This window comes from Haliotis rufescens, unplaced genomic scaffold, assembly GCF_023055435.1.
Source record: "Haliotis rufescens isolate VD_foot unplaced genomic scaffold, xgHalRufe1.0.p SCAF_25, whole genome shotgun sequence".
NCBI classification, from domain to species: domain Eukaryota; kingdom Metazoa; phylum Mollusca; class Gastropoda; order Lepetellida; family Haliotidae; genus Haliotis; species Haliotis rufescens.
This window is the reverse complement of record NW_025963946.1, coordinates 7,180,970-7,205,095: the sequence shown is the minus strand read 5'-3', so window position 1 is coordinate 7,205,095 and position 24,126 is coordinate 7,180,970. Positions and strand designations below refer to the sequence as shown.

The 24,126-nt window shown below is 39.0% G+C and overlaps 1 protein-coding gene across 1 annotated transcript; it reads left to right on the top strand.

The window, feature by feature from the left end:
• Positions 1 to 695: 695 nt before the first annotated feature.
• Positions 696 to 14,974, top strand: LOC124150037 (cytoplasmic protein NCK2-like). The gene is made up of 3 exons (XM_046521915.2): positions 696 to 1,509; positions 6,405 to 7,426; positions 11,518 to 14,974. The coding sequence occupies exons 1-3, from the start codon at positions 1,428 to 1,430 to the stop codon at positions 11,722 to 11,724; spliced, it is 1,311 nt and encodes a 436-aa protein (XP_046377871.2). The 5' UTR covers positions 696 to 1,427; the 3' UTR covers positions 11,725 to 14,974.
• Positions 14,975 to 24,126: the final 9,152 nt, after the last annotated feature.

The following is a 24,126-nucleotide window of genomic DNA, read 5'->3' as shown; positions in this document are numbered from 1 at the left end:
ACTAAAACAGGCGTATGTGAATGTCTATAGCTTCAGTATTCTGTTGGGCTTGTTGACGAGGAGGTGTAGATGCCACCATCTTCCTTGTGGGTGTTGAATACATTGCAGGGCATGCATCATGTATTAGACGATTCTTTTTTATCATTGATACAAAAGGTTGAAGTGTTGATAAAAATGTTTTAATGCATGTGCATGATGTGTTGGCTGTGTGTGGGCGTAAGCCCTTTTGAAATTTCATGTCGTGAATGAAGAGGGTTTCAACAATCTTGTGATATTTGCTCGACTCTCTTTTGTATGCTTATAATATAATATATTCCCTTAAAGGAAAATTTGAAAGGAGGCGAATTATTATTCAACAATTTTATATAATTCGTTGGAAATGTCTTATTTGCACATGTGACTAGAGTGTTTAACAGTGTTTAAGAAATTGAATAACTGGTTATTGTATTACCGTATTGGACGTAATAAGTGCCCGCTCTTATAAGCGCCCACGCCGATATTTGCTAATATATTGGCTAGTGAACAATCTTAATTAGCACCCCTTCCAATTGATCATTGTACACAAGACTTATTTATTCATGTATAATACGCACTCGTGTGTTATATGCATCCTTAATCTTTGGCAATTAAATTCTGGAAAATTATATCTGTCGTATTTAAACATTTCAGGCTGTCAGCAAAAAACACGAAATTTATGATCCTTCAACTCTGTTGTTTTTTTCTAATAAGAGCCCTATTTTTGAGAGCGCCCTGGGCGCTTATTATGTTGAGTACGGTATGTAGAATTTGCTTTGTCAAGTATGGGAAGTAACTGTCTGCATATATGCTGAATCATCAAAATCAGTGACACACCGAACAAGTATGAGTGTAAGTATTTGTTTATGCATGTAGGTGATATATTTAAGTCTGACGAGTCCAGATAGGTCAAGTTTCATACATCAGGTCCAATGTCAGGACTGAATAACAGTCCTACTTTGATCATGACTTGACTATGCTTTATAGTCAACAGTCAGAAACTTCAAGCCTCGGGCTTGTCACAAGATTGTGTTATTACTCAGGCTGGCAATTGGTTTTTGAGGCTAAAATAATCATTAGAGGTCATCATGCGCCTAATACGGTGACCTGATCCGCGACAAAGACGATGAAGATTTCGACAGTGTGACGGATCACTTTGTGTGATCACCGGTTGAATCACTGTCTTACTCATTAGGGAACCCGATTCTACCAGGCCAGGCTTAATTCATTGCTGAGTAAGCTGGCTGCTTGACCACTGGTCAAACGAGGACTTCCTGTATGGGGATGGACCTACCTTGAACGACATGATGGATGTGAAGTGCTTGTGTCTGTATTTCAGGAGAAAAGGTAGTTTCTGGATGTTGGTTGTGGGTGTGTTAGCCTTGTTGGTTGTGTGCTGAGGTGGAAAAAATATGGGATTTGGATATTTTTTTAATCTCGACAAGCATTGTGTACATCGTCATCTCAGAGAAAAATCAGGTTTCAATTTGAGTGGTAAGTTTTATTTATTATTTTTCAGTTTTGAAATGTTTTGTTTTTAATAATGGGATACAAGACATTTATATATATATATATACATTTAAATGAAGACAGTTATATTTAGATACAGCCAGCTGTGACAAAGTATAGCTGGTATTAATTAAGAGGAGTTGATGGACATGACAGTTATTATAGGAAAGTGGGTACAGTTATCCCTTGTACATAGACCCGTGAAGATCCGGGGTAGAATAGGTCTTCAGCAACCCATTCTTGCTGTAAAAGGCGACTATGCTTGTCGTAAGAGGCGACTCAAGGGATCGGGTGGTCAGGCTCGCTGACTTGGTTGATGCATGTCATCGAATCCCAAATGCATGGATCGATGCTCATGATGTTAAACAACAAACCAAACCCAAACCCTTGTATATAACATTATCATGTACCCTTGTATTACACTATATTTCTTGTCATAAGGGGGTACAGTGTTTGAGTGAGTATGGTTTTTTCGCCGCTTTTAGCAATATTCCAGCAATATCACGGCGGGGGACACCAGGAATGGGCTTCACACATTGTACCCATGCCGGGAATCGAACCCGGGTCTTCGGCGTGACGAGCGAAACAATGTTTGAAGATAAGAATGAAAGCCAAGGGTCTTGAGATGTAAGAGGTCCTATAATGATTGTCAAGGATCCCAGATGCTCCTGGCTTTGAATACTGGTTATTTTCATGACCAAGTTCCATTGATTTCCGAGTCCTGAAGATTAAGTAGTGAACAGTTGTAGGGAAAGAATGATGGTTGAGAATGTTGTACCCTGATAAGGAAATAACCACGTACACAGTCACCATTAGTCCCGTGGAATATATTTATTTTATGAAAATAACACAATCTAGATATGTATACAGAAGCAAGTCTAGCCAGCTCTAGCTGGCTCTATCCCACAGTCATTTTGGAGACAGAACTGGTTGAAACAGCGACCAGTATTTAAGTCTGAAAATGTTTAGTCTATGAAATCAGCAGAGGGAAAATTATTTGTTTTATCGAGTCGAGAGAAGGGTATTGTGTAATATCAGATTTTAGAGATGACATGTTAGTCTAGTCACCTGTTTAAGATGGGAATTTATCACTTGTTGGTATGAGGATGTGTTGTAGCTGGTAAAACCAGTGATTGGGTTGATGATGTTGGATATATCCTGCTGTAGATAATGTATGGAGTGTGGATGTGTCAAAGTTGAGATTATTGTTTTCAACGTGTTGGGAACAGTGTATCAGGGCTGGTAAGATTTATTACTGGTGTTGTCAGATCGATCCTGATTCTCAGTCGAAGAGTGGTTTTATCGATGAGGGAGTGAGTGAGTATGGTTTTACACCGCTTTAACCACTAGGCTGCTCGACCGAACTCTTTTCTCAATTGATGAGACATGTTGTGAATATACTCTACCTCATATATAGTGATACCTCTATTGAAGGCGTCATGTTCATCAGGGATAATTGTCAAGGATTCCAAACTAATGCCCATGGTAGGCAAATTGGGAAAAAATGAGTTTGTGCAAAATTGTTATTTTTTAGGTTATTTCATAAATTCAAATGTATTAAAACATTGTGTTGAATACAATAATTCCTTCAACTGTTTTTTGGTCCAGTTATTAGTGAAATACAAGTCACCTCCACTGAGCCATAACATTAATTAGTTTAACTATGATAACAGGAACTTTAAAAAAAAAAATTATTCCGGCTTGGGAATTTTTACTGACATTTGCAGCAGACTTGGGGCTAAATATCGACCTTTGAACAGGTCAAGCTGAACGGGGCACAGTTGACCCAGTCATCTAAGGGTGCCGCAATTCGCTGTGCAGAGTTACGTCCCTTGGGCACACCAGAAACCTATGATTGTTCAGGTTTGTGGGATAGCCTGTGATGTCCACTTGTCCGTTGTCCCAAGACTAGTGAAAATCCAGTAGGACTAGTGTTTTTCCCCCAAATGAAGTCATTTTACATAAACTACCAGTATGCAATGAGCTTTGTCACTCACAGGGTTAGAAATAACCAAGTTCATAAAAATCTTATGTGCACTAGTGCAAATATCACTTCCCGCTCACCAGTGTATTGTTTCACTCATCTGGGACGGCTTTGTTGACGTCATTTTAATCTCGTTGTAATGTGAGGATGGCATGATGTCACACTAGAAACAGCGTTATGGCTGAAGATTGTTCACGTCATTCCATAAATTGCTGACCTCAAGTTCAAAATGATTAAGAAATAATGAGTAATAACAAAAATTACACTCACATGTGTGTCATACTGATTTCATGAACCTTGCTCTCACTCGGGGAAAATTAAAAATTCTTACACAAGTTTCGTAAAAACCAGTATGACACACATGCTCGTAAAATTATCTCTGTACAGACTGGCTAGGTTTGACCAGTGGTATCTATGCCTGTATACACCGATCTTTAGAAGGTATTATTGGTATGAATTTACAGTAGACAAGTTATTCAACTGAATAAACACTGCATTAATAATTTGTCACAGATGTGAAACAAAATATTTTTATGACTCCCAACTGTGCTGTCAGATGTTAGATCGTATACATGTTCAATCAGATGACTAAATAGTTCCACATCAACAGGAAGTCTCATGTCCTTGTATCAGTTCTTGACTTTTTTGTTAATGTTTCTATTATTACCATCACCATATTTGATGTAATAAGCGCCCAGAGCACTCTTTAAATTAGAAGAAAATTTTGTGAAAAAAAAAAGTTGAAAGATTGTAAATTTTGTGGTTTATGCTGACAGCCTGAAATGATATAAAAGAAGAATCTGTGTGTATTATACACGACAGATATATTTTCCAGAATTTAATTGCCCATAATTAAGGGTGCATATAACACACGACTGCGTATCATACATGAATAAATAAGTCTTGTGTACATTGATCAATCGGAAGGGGTGCTAATTGGGATTGTTCACTAGCCAATATATCAGCAAATATCGCCATGCGCTTATTAGAGCGGGGTGCTTATTTCGTCGAATACGGCATGTTATTTCTGGCACATCTGAAAAAACATTCATGAAGCATGATCGTTTATTGCTTGAGGAAATTCCACATCAGGAAGTAGGAACAAGTGATCTGATTGATAAAAAGATTCCCTCAGGCAGTAATTTTGCTTGAGGGAAAATAGCATTAGGACATATTCATTATATCTTTGACTTTTGATAGGACATTCTTCTATATATGTCAATCACTGGATTGTCTGGTCCAGACTCGATTATTTACAGACCGCCGTCAAAAAGCTGGAATATTGCTGAGTGCAGCATAAAACAACAAACAAACAAACAAAACAAACTATGTAGCATTATCATATTAGAAAGAAATGAAATCACCTGAAACTGTGCAATATTAGCTGAATTATTTTATAACTTAGGTACTATTGGTTAGGGCTAGCCTAAATTATTGATAATCTGAATTATTGTCGATTGGAAGAAATACTGACATTTATTGATATGAAATCGATTATTAATAACTTGCATAAACTATTGTGATGAAATAAAATTTTATGAATAATATCCACTGCCAAAGATGGAAAGCAACTGTTTTTGTTGTATCTCAAATGTCCACAAAGTAATCCCTGCTTAAAATGTGTCACAACCCACCAGTGGAGTGAAATATCTTGATTTCTTGCAGATTTGCTCAAAGACACTTCTCGGAGATTTCTCGATAATTGATCAATGATTAGTTAACAATTATTCATCTCTATGAAAATCCGGGTAAGAATTGGTCTTCAGCCATCCATGCTTGTTGTATTAAAGAGGCGACTATGATTGTCGTAAGATGCGACGAAGGAGATCGGGTGGTCAGGCTCGCTGACTTGGTCGATGCATGTCATCGTATCCCTGACATGTGGATTGATGTTTATGATATCAATCACTGGATTGTCTCTACCAGATTCAGTTATTTACAGACCGCCGTCATACAGTTGGAATATTGCTGAATGTGGTGTTAAACAACAAAGAAAGAAAGAAAGAAATAATATTGCTTGATCTGAGGACCCTGATGCTGAATCCGAAGGCACTTTTACTTGTTCAGTTGTTGGGAAGGGATTTTTGCTTCAGGCCATCTGAATGGGATACATTCAGTCAAGGAAATTGTTTAATCATGTCCATCACAATATTCAGCGATTTCAAGACTCCTGGGAACGTGATGTTAGAACAATGAAGTGCATCAGTGTGGATGGAGCATGAGTCAATGTAGGGCAAAGTCTTGGCCAGGGATTTCATTGTGTCGGGGACATGCTGGCTCAGGTGTAAAGGTCAAGCAGGGGTAGGGAATGACTCTTCATAATTGCTACATCAAATGTCCAGATGACTGGACATGGTCAGCGATGAGTAAGAAGTAGGCTGGCTTAATACCAGCTGCTTGGTAATGATCTGTAGGTATAAAACATTTGTCGCAGTTGATGGACTGGTATATAGATTTTCCTTGACGGAGGCTTCAGACTTGTGACTAAAGTTGACTCTTCAATAGTCCATATTCCAGTCTGCAAGATCGTCTGTGATTCCAGCTTACGCCCTCTCCCAAAATGGCCTCCATTCTGTAACAGACAGCTTTTCTTTGGAATGACTCAACGAACGATGAGTTTGAAAGTAACCATTTTGTCCTTTAGCATTTCCTTTGTCACATGATCATTGAATGGAGTGGAAAATTCATGTTGTAAATGAGTGTGTGTGTGTGTGTGTGTGCCACGATCTGATTGGTTGAAAAGTGTTTTTGGATGATTTTTTTTATATGCATTGTTTATCTTCATTCCAAAATTTGAAAAAACATGTCTGCCAGCATGGAGAATATTTAATGTTCTAAGTTGCAGTTGCATATTAGTTGACTCACATTGACCTTGACCTTGACCTTGACCTTTCAGATGAGGATCCCTCTCGTGGATGCTTCAAGATGGCCGAAGAAGTAACCGTGACAGCAAAGTATGACTATCACGCTGAAAACAGTCAAGAACTGGACATAAAGAAAAACGAGAAACTGACTCTTTTAGATGACAGCAAGGATTGGTGGAAAGTCCAGAACAGCTCTAACAAGTCTGGATTTGTGCCATCAAACTACGTCCGACGTATAAAACCCAAAGCATCAATATTTTCAAGTCTGAAAAGTCTTGGCCGGAAAAAAAGTGATGCTGCAAAGAACTCGGCTTGTCCGTCACCGGCGACGCTGCGTAATGGTGATGCCAGGAGCAACGGTCCGCTTCATCCAAGTGGGAGTTCGACCAGTAGTCAACCTTGCCACGAAGCAACTCCTGCCACTGCCAAATATCACTACACGTCCCAACGAGAAGACGAAATCTCTCTTGTGAAAGGGGAACATTTAATTGTGCTAGAAAAGTCCAATGACGGCTGGTGGAAGGGCCAGAAGAACGACAATTCCGTGGGCTGGTTCCCGTCGAATTACGTGTTGGTGGATTCCGAGGTGGACTACTGCACTGCCGCCACGGCCGAGTCCATGATGAATGACTGTATAGAGGTGGTGACCACCCTCTATCCCTTCACGGGGAAAAACAAGGAAGAGATGAGCTTTGACAAAGGCCAGAGACTTGAAATAATCGACAAACCATCGGAGGATCCCGAGTGGTGGTTTGCTCGGAACAGTAGAGGCGACATGGGGCTGATTCCACGGAATTATGTGCAAAGTGTGGAAGAGTGTGACGGTGACCGGGGCACGAGCATGAGCTCCTGCACCCCCCAGTCCCAGTCCACGAGTAGTTTGTCTAACGCTTCGTCGCTGGGGATCACGGGTGGGCGGAGGCAGTTCCATGTCTCGGGGCCTCTTCAGGAGAAGGATTGGTACTTTGGGAAAATTAGCAGGCCTCAGTGTGAGGAACTTTTATCCAAATATGCCGAGGACGGTGACTTTCTTATTAGGGACAGTGAATCTGCCGTAAGTATAGGGAGGGGTGATTGTGTGGTTGTGTCGGATCCAGGATAGGGTCCCATGGTGGATTTTATTGATCTGTGTGGGGGATTCCATCAGGATATTCAAGGACCCCTTTGCAATCCTGTGTTCATGAGCTCTGTTATGGATCCTGTATGTTCATGGATTTCATTTGGATCAGGTTTTTCACAGAACATTTAAGTTCCAGAGGAATTCATGGATGATATGCGATCCAGATGTGTTCATGGATCATATAGGATCCAGTGAAGTTCGTGGATGATATAAGATCCAGAAGAATATTCATGGATCAGTTAAATTAAGAGCTGTTAACCCACAAGGATCCATTGGTGTTCATGGATCATATGGGTCCCAGAGGTATTCATGGATCATTTGGGTCCCTGAGGTATTCATGGATCATATAGGATCCAGAGGTATTCATGGATCATATGGGTCCCAGAGGTATTCATGGATCATATAGTATCAAAAGGTATTCATGGATTGTATGGGGTCGAGAGGTATTCATGGTTCATATAGGATCCAGAGGTATTCATGGATCATATGGAGTCCAGAGGTATTCATGGATTGTATGGGGTCCAGAGGTATTCATGGATTGTATGGGATCCAGAGGTATTCATGGATCATATAGGGTCCAGAGGTATTCATGGATTGTATAGGATCGTTTTGTACCAGGTAGTTTTGCACCAGATCGTTTTGTACCAGATCGTTTTGCACCAGATCGTTTTGTACCAGATCGTTTTGCACCAGATCGTTTTGTACCAGATCGTTTTGTACCAGGTTGTTTTGTACCGGGTCGTTCTGTACCAGGTCGTTTTGTACCCAGTGCTCCCCCTTGCATGAGGATCGTTTTGCACCAGGTCGTTTTGTACTGGGTCGTTTTGCACCGGGTCGTTTTGTACCGGGTCGTTTTGTACCAGGTCGTTTTGTACCCAGTGCTCCCCCTTGCATGAGGATCGTTTTGTACCAGATCGTTTTGCACCGGGTCGTTTTGTACAAGGTCGTTTTGTACCCAGTGCTCCCCCTTGCATGAGGATCTCATTCACAGCAGATAATCAACAAGCAGGCCGTGAATGAAGCGAGTACAGGACAAGGGGAGGTAACAACATCCCGGTGTAGCAGTTCCCCAGCACAACACGGAATTCTGCCTAAACCAGCCCAACCCAGCAGTGTTCATCACCAGTATACACAGATAGACATCAAACTGTGTCATCTATTCCTGACTCTTGAGTCATATCCACGCGCCCCCCATACTCATCATAATACAAGTAGTTTCAGTGTGTGGATGAACTCAGGCCTGTCTGGGGCAATGTTGCAGTGTTTGAACTAGGTCCAAAGTATTTCGGAGGAAAAATGATAGGAGTAAATCATTGTTCAGGTTGAGTGAACTGAATCAGAAATTTTTCTATCAGCTGCAAATAATTGTTTTGAAGAAAGATAACATATTTTATGGAAGATATTACCAGAGCTCCAGATAACATTTTTAGCAATTGAGTTTTTTACTGTTGGGTTTCTATTTTAATTGAGTTGTTAGATTTTTCATTGGGTAACCAAAATTTTTTCACTCATCTATTCATCACTCTATTGGGCTTCCCCCAAATTAGTGAAATATGAAATACTGTTTTAGATGTATATAACTGTTCTAAATATATAGACTTTACTCAGAAAGTAAATTAGCTCATAATTGTGTTTCGGAAATCAGCTCCTTTGTACACAAGCTGAAAAAGCTTCATTGGGTGTTTATGCACGCTGTTTTTATACATTTGAGTTTTTCATTTAATGCATGCGTTTCTGTACGCAAGTTAATTTGAAATAATTGGGTTTTAAATATTTTGGGGGGTATTTTACTCAAATACGCAGCTTATCTGTAGGTCTGTATTCAAGTATTTTATTGTGTAGAGTGTACATACTTTTTAATTTAAAACAAAATACATCTGTGTAGAGAGGGGTGCACATAATACACCAGACAAACAATGAGTTTAATTTTATTTTTCTAAAGGAAAGACATTACCTTGAGAATGTAACACCAGAAATACCATGTCACCAAACGGAAGATAACCCGTCTACCAGAAACCTTGAAACGTAAATTCTCCCTACCTAACACACAGGGACGGTTCACCACCCCTTATATTTGCGACTTAAAAAGTAGTTTTGTGTTTGCAAAATCTTAAAAACTATAAGCAAAAGTATTCAAAAATATTTAGGGTCACGAAAATTCTTTATCATACATTTAGATATGATTATATACAAAATCAACTTCAACAAAAAAAATTCTTGAAAACCAGGAGACCGCTGTTGGAAGCGAAAGAATACATGCTGGTCAAGTAACAAAAATGGCGTTTAGCGAAACAAACAGTCTCGATATATGAGTTAATGAGAAATTTACAATTTATAAGGAAACATTTTCGAGAGAATAACAAACAGCAATTGATATTATTTTGCCTTGTCAATATGGACCTAACGTAAAAAGAATGTCAACCGTTTGTGTATGGGCTAGTCACTTAAGACATAGGGAGACCATTTAAGGGGAGGTAACTCTTGTATGACAAGTTCTGTCAAAGTGTTATGTTCACTGTATTGAAATATCAAGTGTTATGTTCACTGCAATGAAAATATCACTTTTCTCAACTTTGGAAAACTCAAGTCTTTCACACTGAAGTATATAATAAAAACATATTTTTCTATTGAGATGTTTTACAACTGTGTATGCCTGGCTGATGTGTCTCCTCTAGATCGCAGTGTACATGGGGCATATGAATTAGCATTGACTTTGAAGGTTTCAACAGGGTGTCACATTATGACCTCCTCTAGATCGCAGTGTACATGGGGCAGATGAATTAGCATTGACTGCAGGTTTCAACAGGGTGTCACATTATGACCTCCTCTAGATCACAGTGTACATGGGGCACATGAATTAGCATTGACTCTGAAGGTTTCAATAGGGTGTCACATTATGACCTCCTTTAGATCACAGTGTACATGGGGCACATGAATTAGCATTGACTTTGAAGGTTTCAACAGGGTGTCACATTATGACCTCCTTTAGATCACAGTGTACATGGGGCACATGAATTAGCATTGACTTTGAAGGTTTCAACAGGGTGTCACATTATGACCTCCTCTAGATCACAGTGTACATGGGGCATTTGAATTAGCATTGACTTTGAAGGTTTCAACAGGGTGTCACATTATGGTCTCCTCTGTAGGTGGGGTTGTGTTATCGATGGCGATATACGGTATATGTCTTTGTGCACATAGGGTGTGTGGGTTAAAGGGTTCACTTGTCATGCCGAAGACTGTTCCCAACTTGAGTACAATGAAGTACAATGTGTGGACCTGTGAAGATCTGGGTAGGGAATAGCAACCCATGCTTGCCTTAAAAGGAGACTATGCTTGTTGTAAGAGGCAGCTGGGATTGGGTGGTCAGACTCGCTGACTTGGTTGATGCAGGTCATCTTATCCCAATTGCGTGGATCGATGCTCATGATGTCAATCACTGGATTATTTACAGACCGACGTCATATAGCTGGAATATTGCTGAGTGCGGTGTCCAACAAACAAACAAACAATGTGTGAAGCCCATTTCTTTTGTGCCCGGGCCATGATATTGCTAACAACATACTCACTCACTCGCTGTATTATATGTTTCAAATTACTTTTTTCATATATCATGTATATATCCTTTTGTACACATATCCTTTTGTACTTAGGGGGGCACGGGTGGCCCAGTTGTCTAAGGTGCTGCGATTTCGCTGTTCCTTGGGCTAGCCAGAAACCTATGATTGTGGGTTCGAATCCCGGTTTGCCCCGATTATGTTTCTAGGTTTGTCAGCACCATACCTGTGCTCATGGGTTTCACCGAAGTGGTAAACGTCTGAGACCTGCATCACTTTGGTCTTTCCTCCCACATTTAGCTGACACGCCGTGATATAACTGGAATGCTGTTATAAGCGGCGTTAAACCCAACTCGCTCGCTCACTCACGCACTCGCTCGCTCACTCATGCACTCACTCGCTCACTCACTCACCCACTCACTTTTGTACATAAATCGTTTTGAACATTTGTCATTTGTTATGTTTCAGGCCGGCCAGTACACAGTAGTGTTGAAGGCACCAAATAGAAACAAACATTTTCGTGTGCATGTTAAAGATGGCGAGTACCAAATAGGCCAACAGACTTTCACGTCACTGGAACAGTTGATAGATCATTACAAGAGACATCCAATTTACAAACAGGAGTCGGAAAAACTCTACCTTGTCAAATCTTTTGTAATGCAGGCCGACTTCTGACAACTAGATGCACTGGTGTGATTTCTTAATCTGGTCATCGTGGTCAGCCGCGGTCATCCCGCGGTAAGCGGACGAACAGTTGCTACATTGGGAGTACAGAACCGAACTGCTCAGCCTGAGGATCAACTCGGAATAGAAGAGAAGAAATGTACTTGCTTATTGATTTTTGAAGTGTTTTTTTAAATGGAAAAAAGGATGTATGTTCCACCTACTTAAGACGTGTAAGACACAGAATCTCGATTTGAAACGACTGTTGTCATGTATTTAACCAGCTTCATTGTTATTACCAATAGAAAAGTTTGATTGACTTGTATCACAACAGCTTTTACCATGGAAGAGCAGTAGCATTGGTTTAGAGTTTTCTCTCAGTATATTTTGTGAAAATGATAAGTGATATTACGTGTTATAAAAATGAGGTCCAAAAATTGTAGTGATATTTTAGAAGCGTTACAGTTTGATATTTTTACTATTAATGATGTTAAAAGCTGGTGATGATTGCTGCGATCTTTGCATCTTGAGCTCACCGATATATTAGTCGTAAAGTCTTCACTTTTGAGCAAACGTGAGTCTGTCAATCCATGACAACAGCTTCACTACTCAGTAACTGAAACAAATATGCAAGCTGTCCGATGTTAGCATTTTGGGGGTCACATTCAAATACCATAGAAGATCTCAAGGCCCATGGCCCCTGTTCATATTGAACAATGAAATGTGTTGCTGGGGAATCTCGAACCAACCATGTTTAGATGTTGTTGAACTCTACTGCTCTTTCATGGGACAGACCCTTCGTATATATGGTAAGGCGATCCCAATATTGAGGCAGAGTTGATGCTGCCTCCTGTAGAATCTGTATTAAGTGACCAGTCAAAATATATCAATCATCATCATCATGATCATCATCGTCATTAGCAATGCTGTTTCTCACGCATGCTGTGTGGCTGTTGGTTTTATGCTGCATGAACTCAACCATGAAGCATGGCTGTTGGTTTTATGCTGCATGAACTCAACAATGAAGCATGGCTGTTGGTTTTATGCTGCATGAACTCAACCATGCTGTGTGGCTGTTGGTTTTATGCTGCATGAACTCAACAATGAAGCATGGCTGTTGGTTTTATGCTGCATGAACTCAACCATGCTGTGTGGCTGTTGGTTTTATGCTGCATAAACTCAACCATACTGTGTGGCTGTTGGTTTTATGCTGCATGAACTCAACCATGAAGTATGGCTGTTGGTTTTATACTGCATGAACTCAACCATGAAGCATGGCTGTTGGTTTTATGCTGCATGAACTGAACCATGAAGCATGGCTGTTGGTTTTATGCTGCATGAACTCAACAATGAAGCATGGCTGTTGGTTTTATGCTGCATGAACTCAACCATGAAGCATGGCTGTTGGTTTTATGCTGCATGAACTCAACCATGAAGTATGGCTGTTGGTTTTATGCTGCATGAACTCAACCATGAAGCATGGCTGTTGGTTTTATGCTGCATGAACTCAACCATGAAGCATGGCTGTTGGTTTTATGCTGCATGAACTCAACCATGAAGCATGGCTGTTGGTTTTATGCTGCATGAACTCAACCATGAAGCATGGCTGTTGGTTTTATGCTGCATGAACTCAACCATGAAGCATGGCTGTTGGTTTTATGCTGCATGAACTCAACCGTGAAGCATAGCTGTTGGTTTTATACCGCATGAACTCAACCATGCTGTGTGGCTGTTGGTTTAATGTCGCATGAACTGACTATTCATTGAGCCCTAGTCTTTTGCACATGTATGTTATATAGATTTGAAATGTACTCCTATCATCTACATAAGTATCAAAACCTTTTGTTGAGATTCTTAATGAGGGCATGAGAAGACTGTAATATATAAATTATTGATTGTGAACTGACTGACATAAATTGTATGTTTCCCTCCCCTGTTATAGATATGTCTTTTGTCTCAAGCGTTGAATCAAATACTATCTGGAATTAAATTTGTGCAGGCAGAATAAAGGTGTTTCCATGTCACAGTGCCAGTCTCACACTTTGGTAAATTGTGTTCCAGGTGCTGTCATATGTACCTATGATTGTGGGTTCGAATCCCGGTTCGCCCCGATTATGTTTCTAGGTTTGTCAGCACCATACCCATGCTCGTGGGTTTCAACGAAGTGGTTAAACGTCTAAGACCTGCATCACTTCGGGCTTTCCTCCCACATTAAGCTGACACGCCGTGATATGACTGGAATACTGTTAAAAGTGGCGTTTAACCCAACTCACTCACTGTCATTTGTAAAAGCATTGAATGTATTAAGCATGTTTGATGGGCCTTTGGAGCATATGGCTTTGACTTTGAATAAAACAGGAAGCAGGAAAATGGACAATAGTTATTGACATGATACACAGTGAAACCTTGTTTGTGTGGACACTGTTAATCCCAGACTTTCGACAGAGATGCCAACCCTGATTGAAGCTTACGAGTAATCAGTGGGGTAAAGAAACGATTTCCTGTGAAAAAGAGTAATGTTGACAGTCCCCACAGCGATAGAAACTAACATCTTTAGTCTGCTAGTCCTTTTAATGATAACATAGAGCAAAACTCTTAAAAATGGCAATTTTCTACTAGTCCTTATGATACCTTAACTTTTGGGCAGTTTGGCAAGCACTACAGGACAAGTGCCAATTTCTAAAGCTGACCTTTAGTTCTTTGTCTGCACGAATATAGATTAATCGATAACATGACTTGATCGAAAACATGTCTTGATCGAAAACATGTCTTGAGTGTCTTTTAAAATAACAACCATTCATAGACCTTGTACCATCATAGAATTGAAAGCATGGCTCCCATTGGTCAGCATAGCCTCCCTGTAGAACGCTTTTTATCACATTATATAATACAGTAACAATTTGCTCCCTGTGATAATTTATGCATGTGGTAAAAAATACGTGAAAAAATGACATTAATCTCAATTTGGGGGAGGACAAGCATAATAGCATAATGTTAGGCTAAAAAATCGTCTCCATAGGCCAAAATCGTACTGGTTCGCATCTCTGGTTTTTGGAAAGACTACAGAAATGACATGAGCTCAGTCCAGAATAAAGAGGTTTCACTGTACACAGGATAATGAGTTGTTTCTCTTCGCAAGGAATACAGATCAGATAGGGGAAACTAAGAAATAAAACATTTCTCTTTGCGTCAATAAAACATTTCTCTTTGCATCAATAAAACATTTCTCTTTGCATCAATAAAACATTTCTCTTTGCATCAATAAAACATTTCTCTTTGCATCAATAAAACATTTCTCTTTACATAAAGTATATGGGTTATATTGTTTTAGGGAGCTTAAGTATTCTGGTTGCCACTGTAAGACAAATATATTTGAAGATTGAAAGATGTTGTGCTAAAGATTTGAGACTTGTAATTAGGCAATTGTCTTTACGGTTTGTTTCCAGTATAACCATATTTTGATTCAAGTTCATGACAGTGTTCATTGATCAAGTAAATGTTTAAGCACACTGGATTGTTGATAATTTGTAAGAGTTACTGAATCTTATTAAGCAAACAATTTTATAGGAAACTTTGTTGGTGTTGGAAAAGCAAACAGCCAGATGCCGTATATATTATTGGTACAATTATGAGTTAGGCTAACAGTTTTGAACTTCACATTTGTACCTTGATAGTGGCGTCACATGTCCTACTAATTTAACTTCTCAAGTCAAAGAAAAATTAAAAATAGGGTAAATTTGCTCAATGAACAAAACTTCATTCAAGTATTTCAACCCCAATTAATGTCCGAACTGTCTCAGCAGAAATATTGACAATATAACACACAAGGTGTAGCTTTAGAAATGAGCGTAACATACTGAATAACAAATGTCTCCAGCTGAAAACTGTCATTAATAATCTGAATTGTATTTTTCTTTGTTTTAGTATTTTCATACACTTTTGTCATCAGGCCATACTTTTTTCTTTTTTATTCCCGGGCCTACTGAAAAGCAGCCAGTGTAAGAAATAAATTAAATATAAAAATATTTATTTTTATTGTGTGTCCCACTTGTATTATAAACCCTCTTATACAGTACAAAATGTTAAATATAAAATCGTGTCATCACGATCAGTCATTTAAGAAGTCAGCTGCAGTTTAAACTCCATGGCAGACATATAAATAAATAAATAAATGATTGACATTTAATTTTAATTTAATTTCGACTGACCTTGTGTGGAAAAGTTGGAATAAAACCGTGAAAAATAAAATTAAGAAAGTGTGGCTTATGAGAAAATGAAAGGGAATGGATTAGAATAACTCTGAATTTGCCTGCACTCTGTATGCTGGGTCAATCAGATGTAACATGTATCCTATTCATTTGGCCTAAAAAACATTTCACAATTCATCCGCTGCAAAAAGTAATAATTGCACATCATAGACGTCTGGCGGGTGTAACGTCAACCTCACTCACGGAATGAGATCCAGTTTCCAACATAACAAGACCATGTCCTCACAGACTGTAGTATTTGAAGTAATTTATTCTGATACTGTGAAACCTTGTTAGTCTGGATACTGTTAAACTGGAAACCCCACCTTCCAGACTGCTGGTAGTACTTATGTGACATACCTTGCTTAATCTGGACACTTGTTTATCTGGAACATTGCCGTAGGAACACTACCATCTGGTTGTTGATGTTGGAGATTTATCTAGCGCTTTTGTGGGCCAGATTTCACAGTTGAATAGGGGCGGTGGGGTAGCCTAGTGGTTAAAGTGCCACTTGTCAAACCAACCAAAAAACCCGTTTCACATCACCTTTATGTGTGGAGAAGAGGTATGAGTTATCTCCCCTGAGGGGGTACACCGATGACAGGTCAGTCCATCTAAACCTGACAATGCCCGAGTACCCAAGTACCCGAGTACCCATCTGAGCCCTAGTTTCTGGCCCGCGGTGATATTGCTGGAATATTGCTAAAAGCGGCGTAAAACCATACTCACTCACTCACTAGTTTCTGGCTAACTTTGATATTACCGGACCCTAAACAGAAAAAGTCCAGCAAAAACAGGGATGCATTTGCAATATTTACAGCCCTTGTAACCCTTTAGCTTAAAACCATATTCAAATTTGTTTCCTTGGTACTAATTCTAAATTTGAAACACAAAAACACCTACAATTGTGAAAGTACGAGGTAGGCAAAGGGCCAATGGGGAATGTCAAAATTTCAATTTGCAAAAAAACTTGATATTGTTATCAAAATTATGAGACGTCAAAATAAGGGACAAGCTTCTTTCCTGCCTACACTTGCAAGGTTTGGACTTCTGACGCACTTCAAGACACAAATATGGCTAAAATAAGTGAAAAGGGTTGATTTTATTAACTTCAAATGAAAATTTAAGTACGAAAAGACTGTCCCAACATGATTTTTTTAACCTGTGTTTGTTATGTTTTTATGAACATCTGTGAAAGTCACCTTCAGTCAAACAATTATCAGGATCAAACCAATCTCATTAACATCAGTTATTAGTTCTCGCTACCGGTAAATAAAGATAAGAAAAAGGCTTTAAAAAACCTGCAATCAGTCATATTTACCCATTTCGTTCTTACGCAGTCATTTAGTGTTGTCATAAGTCCCAAACGGGCAGTTGTTGAGCTGACCAGTCATTCTCAATCTCATGAAAACCTGATAACTTTCATAACAATTTTTGAAAATTTGCTCAATTTATAAATTATGCTTTCTTCTCCTTTAAAGGGGCATGGGTGGCCCAGTCAACTAAGGCGCTGCAATTCCCTGTGCAGAGTTGTGTCCCTTGGGCACGCCAGAAACATATTATTGTGGGTTCGAATCCTGCCATTATGTTTCTAGGTTTGTCAGCACCATACCCGTGCTCGTGGGTTTCACCGAAGTGGTAAACGTCTGAGACCTGCATTACTTCGGGCTTTCCTCCCACATTAAGCTGACAGGTCGTGATATAACTGGAATACTGTTAAAAGCGGCGTAAACCCCAACTCACTCACACTTCTGCTCTAATGTGCCCTTATCCTACCTCGTCCTTTCTCCTATGTTTTAAGAACATGTAAGTATATATTTCCAAACACCATATATCATTACACAATACAAACTTTACCCTGATGCTGCGAATGAGGAAATGTTTTATTAATATTTCATCATTGAAATCCAAAGAATAGTAACAGCCAAGCTATTTGATTGTCTTTCATGTCCCCCCTTCAGCATTAGAAGGAATCACGTTTATGCCAGTCAGTTCCCTCTGTGAAATGTATCAGCTGAACTGACGTCTATAGCTGTCAATGGTGCTTCGTCCCCCACTGCCTTGCTAGCTCCAGGTTGCTTCTTGATGTTCATTTCAATCCAATCCATGTACATTTCACTTTGTTGATAGTCTACCCATATGACCAAAATGTCTCCTATGAACGTTGCAAGGTTTGCGTGTGACATATATTTGATGAACTTTGATGCAAAAGAATTAAACTATATTAGCATTCAGCATTTAATGTTTCCATTATCAACTATTAGAATGAATTTCATATTTTCAAGCAGATATTGGTGGATGGAAATGTAGGCAAGTGGTTAAAGCATGCACTTGTCACACCACGATTTCGTTCAATTCCAATGTAGGTACAGACAGGGGTAGCCTTGTGGTTAAAGCGTTTACTTGACACACAAGGCCTGTGTTCGATTTCTCACATTGATACAATATGTGAAGCCCATTTCTGGTGTCCCCGCTGTGATATTGCTGGAATATTGTCAAACGCAGCGTAAAACCATACTCACTCGTATTTGCAGGAATATTGTGTCATAGATCCATACTCCCTTGTTAATATTCTGAACAAATTTGGATTTCGTCCTGTCATGCTTTTCAGATCATATGCAGTTTATTTGGCAATTAAATTTCTCAAATCTATGTCACGGTACCGTTATATGCTATCCTGTTTTCTCTGAGAGAAAGTATTATTTTTGTGTAATGAACGTTATCAAGTAAACAGCATCCACACAATATTTGCATTTGATTACTGTTGATCGTCGTCAATACCTCATGGATTTGTATACACTGCGTTCCCCATCACCTCTAGTGCATACAGTGTCTTTGTGCCGAAGGAGAGACTTGTGTCTATTTGAAGTCAGATAATAAAATGAGGCCGTAACTCACGGAAGTCAAATAATCCTACTTTGTGGGAAGTCGACTATTGACTAACAGGGATTTATCTAGACTTGCTTAAAGGCCGATCTTCGCCCCCAAGTGTGCAGCAAATGGCAGTAACATTTCCACATTTGAATTTACAATTTCTCAATTCCTCAAAATTTACGAAATTTGTTACGCGATTTGTTCCCCATTTGCCAGCCAAGAGCACTTAGTTTGGAATCCGAGATAGAACCCTGCCTTGAAACAGTGTGTAGAGTAGATGGTCGCAAGTCTGTAGCATGTTGCGTGAGAATATTGCCGACGTAATCGGAGTGCTCATTGGTGTGAACACTCACTTGTAGCAACCAGGGCCCCGTTCCACAAAGCGATCTTAGCGCTAAGATGATCGTAACTCCCATTCTTTATTACGACAGTCGTAGCGCTACGATCACTTTGTTGAACGGGGCCGAGGCCTTTATGTGTTAGTTACGACTAGCGGTTACACCTAAAGCTGTCGTATGTCATGGATGATGGAAGAACATAGCGTATTCAAACCTGGGAAATATTGACGATGATCTTCGATTGATACCTTTAATTCCTTACAATACCAGCATTCGAAACTCATTTACACAGTTGTGTATGCAATGTTAGAGTGGAAGATGCCTTGGTCATTTAGGAGTATAATTTGCCTAATATGTATACATACGGAATTGATCTGTTCTCAACCAAAGACTTATTCGAAGTATTACCACAGTAAATGGCTTTGTATAAACTGCACCATCGAAATAGTCTTGCTCAGTTTCCATGGTAACAGTTACTACTGATTTCATGTATTAAAAAAATGTCTTTTTTTTTCTCAGCAATTGAAGTGAAATTTCAATTGAAGTAAATTTAGTTCAGTTAGGTCTCGTTGGAAATTGATATGTTATGATCTAAAGACTAATACCAAATGGCGTCATATTTCAAATGCAATTTATTGATGTATATATCAGTGTTTGTGAAATAGACAACAGCGGTTGTCCTAACATGTCAGTCATAGGTTGTTGACGTAGCATTTGTCGCTGACAATAATTCTTACTGCATAATTATGTGGAGAAATGGAGTTTTCAAAATGTGCCTGAGTTTTTCTTCAGTACAAGTTCTGTGATGATGTACAAAAGCCACAAGATGGACCAACTCATTTGTATGTAGAAGTATTTGTGATTTCTCACTCAAAACAAACCGTTCGGAGAATGGTCATTTGTCCTGCTCTATGTCAAAATGTGAAGTTTTGTGATGTTCTTGTGACGGAATCTCGTACCTGACAGAACACTTGAGATTTAATGTTAGAACGTTTTAAAGAATTGTAGAATTTCACTGGAATATGCCTTCAGCGCTGAAAACATTAGCGCCAGAGATGTAATCTGATTCCTGTCTTTCTTGTTGAACATCACATCGGCATGAGAAGGAAACCGAGACTAAAAGCTCTGATTCGACTTGTTTGTGAGCCATGGACATGCTGTCACTAAAAATAATGTATCTTTACTCGATGAAGAATGTTTTCTATTTTCCTGATTTTCTGAAATTGGTTAATGCTCATTTGCAGGAACCGGTGTGTTGACAAGGTGCGAAGACTAGAGCTGATTGCAATAACAAAACCTTCCTATTTTATCGGTACTCAAATAGATTGGTCTATAAGACCCCTAAATATTTTCAGTGATATAAACTGAAGACTGAAGAAAATTTAGGACAACATTTGTTGTCTGGTAGCAGAGATGCTAACCAATGCGATTTTGGGTAGGAATCATTTCAATATTTTGAACCAAATTCTGCCGATATTATGTGAAGTCTATTACAAAAAAAGATTTTCCAAAGAAACATTGCCGGTAACTTAGATAGTGATCTCGTTGCAGGTCTTGTCTTCTATACAAGCAGTTAAAAATCAATTAATAATCACTAACTTTAACTTATGATGAGGCTTACAGATTTTGAGGTGTGATAATTTTTTTTACAAAAGATCAAAATGCCAGTGATTACTTTTTTTTTAAATGACAAATATTTAAATCAAATATCCCAGATTGGGTAGATCTGAGATGAAATAAAATATCTCATGTTCAAGTTTGTTTTGGAATGGTGAAGTAATGTCGACGTTAGTTTCTCGGTTTCCTTCGCACAGCAGCGAGTAGCAGTCATGGCACGTGTGTATTGTCATTACATGATGCTCAACAGAAGTTTGATTAACACTGAATATGCTGCATGTGTGTACGTGGAATACTCACACTGACAACACTGTAGAGTGAGCAGTGAAATAGCTTTTAATACCTGTCAGTGGAAGCAGATTTTAACTCTCTCATTCATACCTTAGAGTTAGGATTTTAAGAGTGGAGTTTAACATGTTTAATCCAATCTACACTCTCTTGCCAGGAATGATAAGATTCCATGTATGGTTTATAGAATGGTTAGGGGTGTAACGATTCATACAATGACAATGGAAGGTGATACATACGATTTTTTGTTTAAGGTTTAAGGTTGATGACAAGTAGGCAAGAAAATATATACTGATGGGAATATATAAGGGAACATTATACAGTATGACGCTTGATGATGTATTCAATGAAATGAATGATTGAATAGAAACAAGCCATTGCACAAGCTGTTAGTATACTGAACAAAACAAGTTTGGATCATGACATTTTTTGGGATATTATTTTTTTAAGTGACGACTGAGCACACAGTTTCATAAAAAATCCCCAAAATATTCACGATCCTCAACTTTTGGGTTCAATATATATGCTGTGGAGATTAAATTGCCAAACGATCTTTGGTTCCCTTTGGGACATGTGTTATTCATGCCAAACTTATGATTCCGGCTTATTTGGTTGTTTTTTCCATCAGTATATTTTTTCATCCAGTATGGTGGAATACGTGTTTATGACTCATGGCATAATTCGACCTTTTTCTCATGAAATTGAATTGTGACTTAAGGGTTATAGGTTTTATGTAGTAGATAAATGTGAATGAAATGGTTAAAAGATGGAGTGGGAATGTTGTTTGGTTGTTAGATATGGCTACATATTTCACTGTGTATGTCGAGTGTCACAAGAGTATCGCTACACCCCTGAATGATGTATTTGATCAAAACAGTCAGTCACACAATCAAAATGCTGTTCCCACGGGTACTGGAATTGATATTATTTACCGCCAGCTTAGACATGTTTTAACTCCAATGCCCACGTTCTACAGATACATTAAACATCTGCTTCATCTGAGAGTGTTTTAATGATGGCAGGCCCCGAAGCTACAAGGGGTCAAGGGTCACAGTTGTGAATTTTTAGAGTTAGGTGATTTTAATCCTATATATATACATTGCTGACTCCTTTCTATTTATCTAATGATACAATGCATGCTATATATACATGTACATAACCGCCACTGTCCATCATTAGTGTCACTGATTGACGGATATTGACGACATTGTCCATTTCACATATCTGTGTCTCATCGAAGACATGCTAGTTCTGTCTATAGGGGAGTGGAAGGATTAAGGATTTGATGGACATGTTCAGTTGCTATGGAAACAAGAATTGAGGCTGAATATTTTGGCAGAAAATGTTTCGTGGCTATGCTGTATGGCCTGAGTTTGTCTAAATTTGCATGTTGTTTTTGGGGGTCATCTTAGATTTGCTGAATTTAAGACCCGAAATTGTAAGGAATTATTTTCATCAACAATGGTAAAAGTTCAGTACAAAACAAATTGGAAATTACGGTTGCCCTTTGTGTAAAACGAAAAAACCCATTTTAATTATTCTTAAATTATTATTTTTTCATTATAGGTCTGATATTTCTGGTCATGACCTTTATGAACAATCATGACTTTGACTATAGTTTCCATGGCATGTTGACTTCTGTGTCCATCAGAGCTTTGAATATTACCTATAAACAGAACTATCTGGTCATCAATGCACTCATTGTTTAACCTGCTTGAGAAGGAAAACGTAATCGAATTCATGAATAATTTGTGATTTCTCCAACAATATCACTGATAATTTGTAGGGTTATCAAGCATTATCCTAGAGCTATACACTTTTAAACCTTTACAACTTTGAAACTGTCATTCGTATGTCTGTACCATTGGTCAGTTATGGTCAGTGGTCAGTCTTGGTCTATGTGGTCAGCTACGATGTTCTCCATGACGAATTGGGCATATAATTTCTAAGTGGAACAACTCTTTCTGTGTTTCCTGACTTTTGTCTTGCCGACTTTCGTTTTGTTTTCGCTTATTTGCAAGGCTTTGTTTCTTTTCTGGATAGTTTTACGCCACCATGCTCTGCTTTAATATACAAACTTTTATTGCTTGACATATTTCCGAAACCTTTCAGCCCAATAATTACAACAAGATAGTATGCGTGATTTGTAAAGCTAAGCTGCCAGCACATTATCCTTTGTCAGTGTTCATTGTGAGGGGGGGGCTCGGGTGGCCCAGTCGTCTAAGGCGCCGCGATTCGCTGTGCAGAGTTGCGTCTCTTGGGCACGCCAGAAACCTATGATTGTGGGTTCGAATCCTGTTTCTATGTTGCTGAATATGTTTCTAGGTTTGTCAGCACCATACCCGTGCTCGTGGGTTTCACCGAAGTGGTAAACGTCTGAGACCTGCATCACTTCGGGCTTTCCTCCCACATTAAGCTGACACGCCATGATATAACTGGAATAATGTTAAAAGCGGCGTTAAACCCAACTCACTCACTCACTCATTGTGAGGGGTTTCGATGAAACTGTTCAATTGATCAATAATTCTTTCATATCTGTTGCCATTTTATAGCAGTTAAACATAATTATACTCAAAATGATTTATTTACACCATAATTTTGAACACAAAACATTTTCATCCTTTAACTGTCTAAAAAGCAAATATGATCAGATGTCCAACAAATACTTTTGAGTTCATTTTACCTGGGGGGGCACGGCGGGCCCAGTCGTCTAAGGCGCCGCAATTCGCTGTACAGAGTTGTGTCCCTTGGGCACGCCAGACACCTATGATAGTGGGTTCGAATCCCAAATCGCCCCGATTATGTTTCTAGGTTTGTCAGTACCATACCGGTGCTCGTGGGTTTCACTGAAGTGGTAAACGTCCGAGACCTGCATCACTTTGGGCTTTCCTCCCACATTAAGCTGACACGTCGTGATATAACTCAAATTCTGTTAAAAGTGGCGTTAAACACAACTCACTCACTTACTTATTCAGTTTACCTTAAAAGGGAGTTACGCCAGAATTTGAGAGATACTGTATTTCCTTTTGAGCAACTTTCAAAAAAAAATG

Coding starts and splice junctions, on each gene's coding strand:
- LOC124150037 (XM_046521915.2), top strand. CDS start 1,428: ATGGGATTTGGATATTTTTTTAATCTCGACAAGCATTGTGTACATCGT. Junction 1,510..6,404: donor ATCAGGTTTCAATTTGAGTG/GTAAGTTTTATT, acceptor TTGACCTTTCAG/ATGAGGATCCCTCTCGTGGA. Junction 7,427..11,517: donor TTAGGGACAGTGAATCTGCC/GTAAGTATAGGG, acceptor GTTATGTTTCAG/GCCGGCCAGTACACAGTAGT.